The sequence below is a fragment of the Poecilia reticulata genome, chromosome 1 (genome assembly GCF_904066995.2).
Source record: "Poecilia reticulata chromosome 1, P_reticulata-male-v2, whole genome shotgun sequence".
Classification (NCBI taxonomy): domain Eukaryota; kingdom Metazoa; phylum Chordata; class Actinopteri; order Cyprinodontiformes; family Poeciliidae; genus Poecilia; species Poecilia reticulata.
The window spans coordinates 27,445,918-27,459,860 of NC_088830.1; the positions used below are offsets into that span (position 1 = coordinate 27,445,918).

Here is a 13,943-nt window from a genome sequence, read left to right on the forward strand (position 1 = left end):
AGGAAGAGAAACACGAGGAAACAATACTGGAAGTTTGAAAAAACAGTAACAGAAGATATGCCATTGTGATCCGATTTAATACTACAACATTGCAAAAACAGCAAATCTACCAAGTAAATTTTATCTAGTTTCTATTGTAAATATCTCAGTACACTTGTAATAAGACAAAACTAACCTTTCAACAAGATGAAGCAGCTTACTATAAATCCTTGAAATTGATGAAAAAGTTCAGCTGGCAGATTATTTCACTTGTAACATGGAAAACTGTCTTAAAATAATTTGTCAATGGAACTAAAACTTTTTCATCAATATTGAGGAATTATTGACTTTAAACAAGCTCCTTTATCTTTCTGGAAAATTACTTATAACTTTGTTCTGTCTTATTTCAAGTGTACTAAGAAATTTGAACTAAAAACTAGACATTAAAATCTTAGTTTTTATGTGTTTTTGAAGTGAAAGAAAAAAAATAAAAGTTACACTGCAAAAACACAGAACCTTACAAAGTATTTTGTGTCTTTTTTTTAGTGCAAATATCTTAGCACACTTGAAATGAGACAAAATTAACTTACAAGTAACTTTTCAGCAAGATGAAGGAGATTTTAAGTCAATAATTCCTTAATATTGATGAAAAAGTTCTATTTCCACTTGCAGATTATTTCACTTAAAACAAGACATTTTTTCTCATGTTATAAGTAAAATAATTTGTCACCAATTTTAAGGAAGTATTACCTTAAAACACGCGTCTATATCTTGCTGAAAAGTTAGTTTTGTTTAATTTGAAGTGTACTTTTAGAACATTAAAACTCCCAGGTCAGCTTTAGATACGTACAGCACTTCCAGGGACCGCAGAGCTCTGAACGCTCCCTCCTCTATACAGGTGATGTGGTTTTTATCCAGCTGACTGGAAATAAAAGCAGCATCAGTACTGGTCGTCATCCTTTTAGCACGAGACAGAATTTTACTGACAGGTTTTTGATGTCTGTGGCTCCTCTGAACGCTCGCCGTGGGATGGCCTGGATGGCATTTTCACTCAGATCCCTGAAACACAGAACCGCCAGAGTCAATGATTGTTTCTGGTTTTAATTTCTGGACTCATCAATGTACACCAGTGACAATCTATCCAAATATTAATGCTTAAATTTGTGCGTTTCATGGGTGTAAATGTGAGGAACACTGAAAAAACACAAAATATTAGCAAGTGTCTTTATCTGGTTTCCAGTGGAAATATTTTAGTTCACTTAAAATAAGAAAACTAACTTATAAGTAACTTTTAAGCAACATGTAGGAGCTTATTTTAGTAAATAATTCCATATAACAAATAAAGGTATGAATAAAATAAAATAAAATCATGGGCATAATTTTGTCTGAATGGTATTTCTTCTGTACTTCTTATTTAATTTAATATTTTATTGATTATTCTTTTATGTGATTTGGACTTTGAGTCTGAAATAAAATCTATAAAATAACATATATATTGCGCCTTCATACAACAAATTGCTATGAAGGTTCATTTTCTTTGTTACAACAAATTAAATTGAATTACAATAATGTAATTTTATTTTTACGGCACATAAATATGCAAATCATTTGCCCAGTGAAATAACACGCAGATTATTTCACTTGTATCAATATTTTTCTAATATTATAGGTGAAATAAAACTAACTTGCAATTGTTGCCATTCTAAATATTTATATATAAATAGTATTATTTTTATTTTTGTATTAAATTGAAGGACAGACTTCAGTGTTGATGCAAAATACTTGAGTTTTTTGTTGCTGCTGTTTTTCTTGATGATTATTGGACTTTTATTTTCTCGTTTGAACAATAATGTAATTTTATTTTTAAGACAACAGTGTTTAGCTGTCACACTAAACCGGTTTGAGTCATATCTGTTTTTTAATAATTACTTAATATTAAACCTTCTAGAAACAGTTTATTAATAAAATAGGGATTTATTTAAAAACAGATGAGAGATAGGACACAGATAAATAAAGCTGAACCTCAGTCATAAATGAACAGGACTCCTGGCACTCAAAGTTCAGTAGGGTCAGGGACATAAAGCAACCGGAGGAGGCCATGACAGATATACAGCGTGGGAGCATGTCTGCAACCAGGAGAGAGCGACTTGGAGGGCGTGGTGTTGCAGGTTGTGGAAATATAAATTTCACAGATGGTTCAGCGTCATATTTCACACAACCTGGAGTTGGATGGAGTTAAATATGAGTCTGGTTTAAGAAGAAACAAGGAAATAAACAGAGAAAATCAGAGTTTTTAAAATTCCTGTCTTAGTTTATTAGCACTAATTCAGTTTGGTGGAATTGGACATAATAAGTACTTTAATATATAAGAATAAAATATGAAAAAGTGTAAAAAGAGGTGATAGATAGATAGATAGATAGATAGATAGATAGATAGATAGATAGATAGATAGATAGATAGATAGATAGATAGATAGATAGATAGATAGATAGATAGATAGATAGATAGATAGATAGATAGATAGATAGATAGATAGATAGATAGATAGATAGATAGATAGATAGATAGATAGATAGATAGATAGATAGATAGATAGATAGATAGATAGATAGATAGATAGATAGATAGATAGATAGATAGATAGATAGATAGATAGATAGATAGATAGATAGATAGATAGATAGATAGATAGATAGATAGATAGATAGATAGATAGATAGATAGATAGATTGTTAGCTTTATTAAGTCTTTTGAGATTTTCCTTCGGGGAAATTGTCGTCTCCATCTCCCACACAGCATTCTTAGACATACATAAATGTAATTATTTATATCTTTATAGATTTACGGTTATTTTTATTCAAACAAAAAGTTAGCTTGTTTAGAAATGATGATTCCAAAAGAGGGCATGTACAAAGAGTAGTATTTATGAAAATAAAACAAAACATATTTACAATTTAATAAAAGACTAAAAGCTAATTTTTTGGCCCCTCATGTTTGTAATGGGTTCAGAGGAGTTTAAGATTCGACATTTTAGCAGCACGCTGTATTATTGGACTGCTTTGCCTCAGCTCTCTGACAGAGTAATGAAGATGCTTTTCCTTCTGGTCGTCAGGATATCCGTTGCCGGGACACAGAGGATATTTACTGGACAGAGACTCGGAGAAGTCACAGCTGGACGTGTTTGAGTGCGTCTGGACAGTAGGTGATCTCTAATATTTGCTCCCTTTCCTGCTATCGCCTCTATTCATCTTCTGATCCATTCTGCCGGTGTTCGTCGCTGCTCTTCTTCCTCAGCCTGTGGCCTCTCCTGTTGTTTCAATAACCTCCTCCTCACAGCGGAGGGTGAGAAAGGCAAACTTTCCCACTTATTTAATCTTTTCTTCACCTTTAGCCACCAGCCACCCCCAGCAAAATGTGTTAGTTTCAGCCACATCTGAACATGATGAAAGACTGTTTATGAGCAGGTTGTAAAACAGCCACAGAAACAACAGAAATATGTCAGGATTTCCCAAAACACATAACTGTGGTGGTAAAAAAAATAAAATAAAATACACCCTCGGTGAATTCTGGATTTTATTGAGTAACCAGTTGGGTCTTATTTAACTAGATTTCACCTTATGATTTATGAAGCAAAGATGATGCATTCATGGAAATGTTAGGAAAACTAAGAACACCCCAAAAATCCCAGATCGCGTGCATCTGGAAGGTATTCACGACGTTTCACTTTTTCCACATTTTATGTTACAGCCTGAATCCAAATAAAATGCTCCTGCTGGTGCTCTTCAGGTTTGATTCTGGATTTGTTTGTTCTGTGTTGCTTTGCTCTGTTTCTTTTCTTGTATTTACATGTTTCTATGTTCCTTTATATTCTTCTCGACGCTGTAAAGCACTTTGGTCTTCTGGTCGTGTAAAGCGATACATAAATAAATGATTTGCTGGTTGATGAAATTCATCTCTACTCTCTTTTTGTAAGGCTTGGCAAGAATTTCTTTTTGGACCAAATGATGGCAATAACTTACAAAGATCTTGCTTTTTCTTTTTTTTTTTTTTTTTTTTTACCAAAAATAAATACTGTAATAATTTTGTAATGTCGTCTTTGTTTACACAAATGCATAGGAAGGCTTAAAATAGATTAAATGTTTTATTTACAAATTAGAATGTTGTATTATTGTTCGACTTTAAACTAGTTTAACATTTTGCTAAACAAAAATATTATTCAAAAGTTGAGGAAGTCGTCATGTCAGTTCTGTACAACGATGTATTAAAATAAAAAAAGTCGTTTGAGACTAAAGTCATAATAATACAACGCTTCTCATGATATTACCTCTTTATTGTTGAAACAGTACAACTATAACTTTATTCTTGTATTATTTAGGCTTTTATTCTCGTACAACTGTGATATTATGACTTTATTCTCAAAATATTAAAATTATGATTTTATTCTTGTAAAATTATGACTTTATTCTCATATTTTTTCTTATTATGGCCCTAATGCTCTATATCTGTATCTTGCATGTCTATCTAGTAGAAATTATAAAATTTCTCACATTCCTTCTCTCCTTCATGTCTCGCTTCATAACCAAACCTCCGCTGCTCCACTGGGACTAGAGCAGCTAACCAAAGAAGAAGTCGTGTTACTTATTGGTTCTCATCATGCGTTTCCTGATCTTCTCGGTGTGCGAGCTTTACTTTGGATCCCGAGAAGGGAAAAGGTCAAAGATTATACAGTGACCTTCCAGAAACACACACGTTTAGACAAACGCTGAGCAAAAATAAAACAGCTGAGTTCGTGTTTGTAGAGGGAGAGACTATGTTTGTCCATAACCCAGATCTGGTTCTGCACACACAGAGGGGAGAAACCAGCCTCAGCATTAAGAAAACAGCAACGTCTGGGAAAATACCTCAGCTGTGTGTGGTCAGTGATGACACATGTCAGTCCTGCAGATAAGGTAAATACAGAAATGCACGCATTTGCAAATGACCTGAACTCATAAACATAAATCTCCTGACAGCAGGACACTTCTCGTCTAAAAGCAGGAAGCAACGTTCTCCGAGGAGCTGAAGTTTCAGGATGAGCTTATAACCGAGTAAACATTTGGTCTGCAGCTACAGACGCTTTTAAACGTTTCACATTTAGTCACAATCCAACTTAAATATATTTTACTGGGATTTTGTGAAGTGGAAGGAAAATTTGGTAAAACTATTTGAAGGGATGTGCAAAAAACATGACACTGAGACAAGACAAGACAAGACAAGACAAGACAAGACAAGACAAGATAAGATAAGATAAGATAAGATAAGATAAGATAAGATAAGATAAGATAAGATAAGATAAGATAAGATAAGATAAGATAAGATAATTGATAACTGGAAGTAGGGGCAAGGCTGCAGTACAACAATAAAAATAAAAACAATGCTTCAAAAGAGACAATAACCATGTACATATAAAATAAATAAACACGATATAACACCTATCATGAACATGAGTTAGTCTTCAAAATGCTTAACAGTTGTCATGAAGTATCATTCAGTAAATAATGACAATTTTCATCCAAAGTTAACACACCTCTGATACTTGTCAACTTTGCATGAAAATTGTCATTATTTACTGAATGATACTTCAGAGGTGTGAACTCTTCCCTCCTCTGTGTCTGCAAACTATAAGTATTTCAGATAACGTCGCAGACTTACAAGACGATGGCTGCAGACTTCCTATTTTTTAACTTTCACCCTTCCATTAGAAGCCGCAGAACTCCTGCAGGCGGTACTGCAGGAGTCAGTTAATTTCCCTAATCTACCATAAACATCAGACACAAGCGACAGAAATAAATAAACGGTACGGAGAACAAGTAGTGGGGGGAAAAGCTTCAGGGCTGATGCACAGCTAAATGTTTCTGTTTAGAGATGAAACAAATTGGTCTCTGCAGGCAAATGCTGAGAATAAGTGCTTACTGTGAAGTCCAGAGGAAAACATCTTCTATCTTCTTCACTCTCTCCCAGCAAGAAACTCAGAAACTACGGCGCCTGTCTCTGTACAATGGATTTGTTTCATTACATCGTCTTGTAAATCTGTCATGTTACCTGAAATACTTAATGTTTGCAGACACAGAGGTGGGCAGAGTCCAAAAATATTACTCAAGTTAGAGTAAAAGAGTATTTGGTAAAACATTTACTCAAGAACTAATCAAAGTATCAATCATTTAATATTTCAGAGTTACAAAATCAGAGGGACCAAAATAAAAAGTTAAGAGAAAATTTTCATAAAAGCAACAAAAACTAACAAAATCAGGCAAAATAAGATTTTTTTCCAAATTATTTTCTTTCACTAATAAACTTATTCAACTTTAACAGGAACTCCAGGTCTGTGTCTGTGTCTGGTGAATTTTTGGTTAAAACATGTTTGTTTTTCTTTCAGTGGGTAGAAAATCTAGAAATTTTACTAAAGAGTAGAAATACTTCATAATAAAATTATTCAAGTGAAAGTAAAAAGTATGTAAAAAAGTTACTGAAGTAAAAGTAATTGAGTAAGTGTAACTAGTCACTAGAGTGATTCCTTCAGATGTTAAGTGTCAAGGTTAAAAAGGTATCAAACTGTTCAGAGCAGGTACTTGGTGCACTTTATTTACTTTACTAATGCATGTAAGCTACAGTTTGTACTGTTTCAATGAAAAGAAACATGTTTTCTCACCACTTTGATTCATTTTGTCCAGCTGTTGACTTTAAGTCTGTGTCCATGTCCAACCAGAGCCAGGTATTGTGTAGTTGGTGCTTTTAATCAGTTTTCAGCTAAATTAATTCAATCCGACTCTATAACAGTCACAATATGTCACCAAAATCACCCTGTCCCTCTAAAAGCTTTCAGAAAATTGCAAAAGTGTATTGAATTGTATCGTTTGCTGAATATCGCAATATATATCGCATCACGAGCAGAATATCGTGTATCATATCGTGAGATTATTGTATCACTACAGCCCTAGTAAATATTGGTTATCGGCCATAACATCAGTACACATAATCAATTACTGTATAAATTGTCACTTGACTTTGAAATGCCTTGCTGCTGAAATGTGCTATACAAATAAAATTTGATTGATCAGTATTTAAACTGAATATGGATATCAGCCCATATCGGTACATCTCTTATCTGAATCGGTATTATAAATCAAAATGGCCGATATTAACAATCAATATTGGTTTCCATCTCGTTGCTGTTTGTTTCTGGAGGGGAGAGGAGGAGTTTGGTCATGTGACACTGACAGTGATGCAGCAAAGGATTGTGGGTAGTTTAACTGAAGCAGAGAAGCAGTGATGAAGTTAATCCAGTTTTTATGGTTGTCAGAATAGTGAAGTATATTTGATATTGGTAAATATCAGGAATTTTAATATCGGATATTGATACCGGCCTAAATTTTCACATCAGTGCATCGCAGTAAATATCTTAGTGCTTCTGAAATAAGACAAAAACTAACTTACAAGTAACTATTCAGTGCGATATTGGAGCTTGTTTTAAATCAATAATTCCTTAATATTGATGAGAAAATGTTAGTCAAATTAGCACATTATTTCACTTATAACTAAACATTTTCCAATATTATAAGTGTAATAATCTGCCAATGAAACTTGTACTTTTTTTAATCAATATTGAGAAATTGTTTAACAATAATTCTCTTATATCTTGTGGAAAAGTTACTTGTAAGTTAGAACTAAGATATTGCAAATCATAGCAGCTGAAATACAAATCAGTGCAAGAAAGTTACTGGCACTCAGAGCAAAATGAAGTTATTCTGTGCTAATGGAAATGTGGAGATTTTTTTCAGACATGCTTCTTTCCCGTTTCTCCTCATCATATTGATAAGATGCAGAGTAACTGTTGGAGTCGCCTCCAAACAGCCACAGCCAGGCAGCTGCCGTCACCACCTCTGCCAGATTCAGTCACCGTTAATTAGCCGCCATTACATGCCAGTCACCTGTTTTAATGAGAACAGCTCCGCTCCTCTGTCTAATGAGGGAAGCTCGTAAAAACCCTCAGGGAAAGTTAAATGCACAAGGACACAGATGAAGACCTCTAAATGAAATCCACTGCACAAAGCTCCCTGAACATTTAAAGCGTTCGTGTTTCTTCACTTTGTTTTAATTCCTGCATCCGAATGCTTCTGGACTATTCATAAATAAATAATTAAATACTTCTGGGCTACAACTTAATAGTAAATGTAATACAACTTTTAAAAGTATACGTTTCCTTTCTGCAGCTAAACCTGACCTGACCCACTAAGCCATAGACAGTAATTTTGTTTCTTTACACCTTTCACTACATTGTAAATAGATTTAGTCCTTATAAAGTTTAGAGCTAACAGATGGCTCCAGTATTTTAATGAAGCCCCTTTCCCAGAATGTTGTTTCTGAGCTCGTTCAAAGCCGGGTGCTTAAATCGGAGCCAATTTTCTGTTGTTCAACCAGCACCTCTGGCACCAGGCAAGGAGAGCCGGTGTTTCTGGACCACCAGCTCTCAGGCAGGGCGGGTTGTAGCCGGGTTTCCACCAGACCAACTACGTTTAAGGATCCAGAGCTCCAATCTTTTAAATTCAAGAAAGAAACACCTAATAAAAACAAGTAGAAGGGTGCTGTGGTGGTGCAGGGGCAAAGCACAACCCATGTATTGAGGCTTTAGTCCTCATGCCGGCAGTCGCAGGTTCGATTCCCAGCTTGGTGACATTTGCCGCATGTCTTCCCCGTCTCTCATAACCCTCTTTCCTGTCAAACTACTTTCAAATAAAGGCCAGTAGAGCCAACAAAAAAACAAGTTGAAGCTCATTTGTGTTGCGGATCTAAGGTTAAAGAAATAAGGTGATGCTGGTGGATCATTAAGCCCTTCATGTCGTCGTTGAAGTGCCAGTGTTCCCATTTTGGGCGTTACATCATTACTGTGATGGAAGGATGTGACGTTTTATTTTTCCCATGTTTACAGGTGACCTGTCACGCTTACTTGAACAGGTTAGGATAGGCCTACGAGCTACATAAAACATTTTCATTTCATATTTTGCACAAAAGTCATTCTTAGGTAATGAGAGTTTAGACTTCCCAGTTCTTTCAGAATGAGATGTTTTAGGACGTCGTCTTATTTAAATCCAAATAATCTGCTGCTGGCCACGCCCCGAACTCAATGACTGCAGAAAAATGTACAATTATCCAACTTTACCTCTTTGAAAAGCACAAGTAGAGCTTCCTGCACAACCAATAAGACTGCAACAAGCGGTTTCTAAATGGTTAAGTCAACAACAAATCACTTGTCTTTTCCAGCAGCCATTGTAGAGCACGTAAAACCAGCTGACCGAACCCGAGCTCTGCTTAGGTTGCTAGGTAACGGGCTGGGGTTGCTAGGTAACGGGCTGGGGTTGCTAGGTGAGGGGCAGTTCATTCTGATTTGTCATTACATTTGGAATTATTTTGAAACGGCTCATTTTCCAGACACCAAAAAAATTTAACTTATTGCCAAATGTTTTTTTTTTGTTGCTTTGCTTAGTTTTTATTTATGAATTTTGACATGTAGCTTAACTAACACAAGTGATATTTACCCAATTCAAGTCATTAGAGTGAAACATCAGCTTAAGACCAATCCCTATCCCAAACAGAAATAAGACAAAACATAAAAACAAACAAACAAAACAGAAAAAATATAATTGTTTTCAAGGAGTTTAAGTAGTTGATCAAATGTTTCCTGGATGTTTTCTTTAAGCGCTTGGTCTGCTGATAAAAGCAGTAGAGACTCAGATGAAAATTGAAATAAATAATATGGCACATCTTTTCAAAGTGATGTAATTTGGCAATGTGTCAAGTTTTTTGGTCTCTTAAGCCACCTCAACTTTTGCCCAAACTTGAAAAAGTTTTTCTTCCTCCAAAGAGACACAGGAAAAACTCATCTCAGTGACATCTTTTATTCATCTTTTCTTTTCTTTAGATCAGGGGTGTCAAGCTCCAGTCCTCCAGGGCCGCTGTCCTGCAGTTTTTAGATGTGCCACAGGTACAAAACACTGTAATGAAATGGCTTAATTACTTCCTCCTTGTGTAGATCAGTTCTCCTGAGCCTTAATGACCTCATTATTCTATTCAGGTAGTGCAGCAGAAGCACATCTAAGCGTTGCAGGGCAGCGGCCCTCCAGGACTGGAGTTTGACACCTGTGCCCTACAGATTTGGCTGCTGAGATTGAGCCGTGAAAGGGATGGGTGCGCTTGATTCTTTGCTAGGTTCGTGCTAGTTGGGTGGAGATGGTGAATACATTCAAAAGTGTTGAATCTGCTGATTTATTAACTTGACAGTATGGATAAAATCCACTTTGATTTGAATAATAAAAAAAATATCTGGTTTTTTGAAGGTTCTTATTACATGCACCTCGAGAGTTTATAGGGCCTTATAAAAAGCTAAGACGGGCCGGATTTGGCCCCCGGGCCTTGAGTTTGACTCGTGGACCAGGGGTATCAATTTGAATTACGCTAGAGTTAAAACTGGAAGTTACACAAGAAAGAAGCAGAAACTAAAGAGGACAGAAGGCGGTTTTTTGAAGAGCTCAAACATAAAGTAGCACACACACACACACACACACGTTTGCGTGTGTGTGTGTGTTTCCCAGGGACATCAGCCTGCATAGAGTCCATCAACACAGCGGGAGGAAAAGAAATCACTTCTGCTGGAGGTGGTGCTAATGGCTCTAAACTGTGAGCATGTCAGCGCGTGCTGACTGATCGAACGCGCCAGCTCCATTTCTGCTGTCGCTGCTGGAAGCCACAAAGTGAAATTGTCAAAACAAAAACGGCGAAGAAAAAAGAAAATCGGGACGAACACGCAATCCTTTCCACAGAGCGAGACAGTCACACTTTTTCTGTTACTTCTCACCTATCATGTCCATCATTTCTATAACTGCTGTGAGATCTGTGCTATTTATTTCTCTGCTGAATCCCGAGGAAGAGCAAGAAGGAGTTTCACTCGCCAAATGAAATGTATCTACAGCAACATCTTGGATATTTCAGTTAATATAATTATGACATTAGAAATAGAAGAGTGAGATATGAAAGTCCACCAGCTGCCATGAAAATGACATTTAAATCGATAAGAAAATTGTTTTGTTTTTGACTCAAACTTCATGATTTAATTGCTGTTAAGTCATGAAGTTGATTTAACAACAAGAGACAAAGTTGTCTAAACATTGGTTTTAAAGTTCATTAATCTTGAATTGTGAGTTTTAACTTAATGCTGCAAGTTAAACCAAATAATTATTTCAGAAAATGTAAGAAAAAAAACTGCCATCACCTGGTTAAAGAGCCACGTTTCTCTACTATTTTACTCGTAATATCAAGTCACTTATTCTACTTTAGAATAATTTAAGTTCTTGTTTCAAACTGCATGAACAAAATTTCTGATCTGATAATGAATTTTATTAAACTTCACAATGAATTCAGCTCAGAAACATTCAGTGTGATCAGGACTTTATCCTCAAGCTTTAAAATAAACATTTACCTTAATAAAACACCAGAGTCAGATCAATGTAACGCACTTCCATCTCAGGAAACAGAAACATGCCGCTAAGCATTCTGGGAAATAGTTCCCACTCCTGTCTTTTTCTTCTTTCAGTTTTTTAAGTGCTAAACTAAAAACTCTAGTTTATTAAACTCTTGGAGGTTTGACAAAATTAATAAAAACTTAACACAACTTACTGCTGTGAGTTTATTTTTCATGAACTCACATTTAGGTTCAAAATCTAAAACTTTTAATTTATTTGACTTAAAGAGTAGAAGACAGTAGATACAACTAAATGCAGCTCAGATGTTTTACAGTGCAGGTCAGTCTAGGACTGGGTGAAACATGAAATGAATCCTTAGTTGTGTTTTGGGAGAAGCCGTCCTCACTGACCTCAAACTGACCTCTGCATCACGCACTGAGGGGAAATAATGTCTGATGTGCTTTAGGCTGTTTTCACACCTGATACTCGATTCGATTTGGGACCAAAACTGCAACATTTGTTACATTTTCAGCTGCTGTGTTTCACTTTCACACTGAACTATTTCAAACAAATCAAACCCTTTAAAAACCTGTTCCCCTCCTCGCCTGTGGCGGCGCTGCATTAAGAAACACTGAAGGACGGGAAAACCTCTGTGAAAGTTTTATACGTTTTTTTATTGAAAGAAACTGATTTGGAAAAAAATTATTTTGTCTAATTTTGTTATTTTTTTATTATTTATATAAATTATTGTCATTTTTTTGTCCTTAAAATATCAACATTTCCACGTAAGTTTATATTTTGGTCCATCTGATGATGTAATTTTTAAATATTAAATAATTGAATTTGATCAGTTATTCTGTACTTGAGTAGACTTTTTATCAAATACTTTTTTACTCGAGTAATTTTCTGGATAGCTACTTTTTACTTTTACTTGAATAAAATATGTGGAAGTAGTGCTACTCTGACTTGAGTACAGTTTTTGGCACCTCTACCCACCTCTGATCGTAACTCTATGCTATCAAGCAGAGCTTTAAAACATTTAAAACTATTTGCACGTTCTTCATTTGTCCAGAAATGGTCAAGAAAAAACTTAAGGTATTTATTTTGTTTGGTCATTCCTATATAATTGATCAATAATTAGCGTTGTCATTTCTTGTTTTGTATAAATTGTTACAGTGTTTGTTTCCAATAAGTGCTGCATAGACGGGAGTCTGTACTCACAGTCGAGACAGAGCTTCGTTCTTCTGAAACAGCAGCTCTGGAAGCTGGCTGAGACGATTTCTGTTAAGACGCCTGAAGGAACAAAGACACATAAAACTGAAATAAGTAAGACAATGAGTTCAACATGAATATCTGTCTTCCAGAGGACTTAGGAACCAGATTGTCTTTAAAATGTCCTCACAGTCTTTCCAGCTCCTTCAGCTCATCAAAGGCTCCTCTTTCAATGCTGCTGATCTTGTTCTCCATCAGGTGACTGAAAGAGGAAAACATGAATAAGAAAATACAACTAACTAATCCTGGAAGGTTTAAATCTTCTGAATACGTTGCACCAAAATAAAATAAAGAAATATGCCACTCTGTAATATATGGTGTCATTGTGTTTACACCACTAAACACCAAAAAAGCAACAGTAGTCCATCATTTCAGGGCATCTTGTCACTTTAGATCCAAATAAGCAGCTGCTGGTCATGACCCCCCAGCTCAACCTTTACACTCACACCCGTAAAAATGGCTGAAAACAGGTGCGCAATTATACAACCATACATCATTGAAAAGCAGAAGTAGAGCCTCCTGCACAACCAACAACAATGCAGCAAGTGGTTTCTGAATCGTAAGACAACAACAAAACATTTGTCTTTTCCAGCAGCCATTGTACAGCGAATGTGACATTACACTCCTGAGGTTTTACAGATGTCATTAATTTATTGCTAAAAACCAGCTGAGTGTCTTTTAAGCACTTGGGGTGTTTTTAGAGACCTGAATGGAAGTACGAACGTGTGAATTTAGCATAATGCGCCCCCTTTGACCTCAGGACCTAATGTGGACAAGAGGAAGAAAATGGCTGGATTAATCTTTTATTTACGTGACATTTTCAATTTGCTGAAGTGCATGTAATATTCAGATACATCAATAATCAGAAGTAAAACTTTATTTATAGCTTAAAAAATAAAGCGTGTTCTTTTACGCTTTTTTAGGGAAGGTATACGCTCAGACCTTCCCTACCTGTCATCGATAGGATGCATGTTATTGAGAAATGGTTTTAATGGTCTCTGTTCTGCTCACCACCGGTGAAACACGCTACACCCTTCTAAGAGTTACAAGTCCCAGGACTCCAAAAGCTTGTTAATCTTTTCCAAACAGGAGACGCCGTTTGTCCTGCTGTTAACTCCACGTCCATCACTCACATTTGACAGAGCTCTGATCCCCAGGTTAGCACAGGAAACCCTAGTTTTTCCCACAGGCCACAATGT

At 35.8% G+C, this 13,943-nt stretch overlaps 1 protein-coding gene across 3 annotated transcripts in view; it reads right to left on the bottom strand.

Annotated features, from left to right (window-relative positions):
- LOC103470154 (slit homolog 1 protein-like) overlaps positions 1–13,943 on the bottom strand; it is a 62,670-nt gene that overhangs the window by 36,545 nt on the left and 12,182 nt on the right. For all 3 annotated transcript variants that reach the window (XM_081610529.1, XM_008418363.3, XM_008418354.3), the window contains exons 3-6: positions 12,875–12,946; positions 12,694–12,765; positions 967–1,038; positions 830–901 (exon numbers count right to left, since the gene is read on the bottom strand). In XM_081610529.1, coding sequence (XP_081466655.1) covers positions 830–901; positions 967–1,038; positions 12,694–12,765; positions 12,875–12,946 — 288 coding nt within the window. The remainder of the gene's footprint in view (positions 1–829; positions 902–966; positions 1,039–12,693; positions 12,766–12,874; positions 12,947–13,943) is intronic.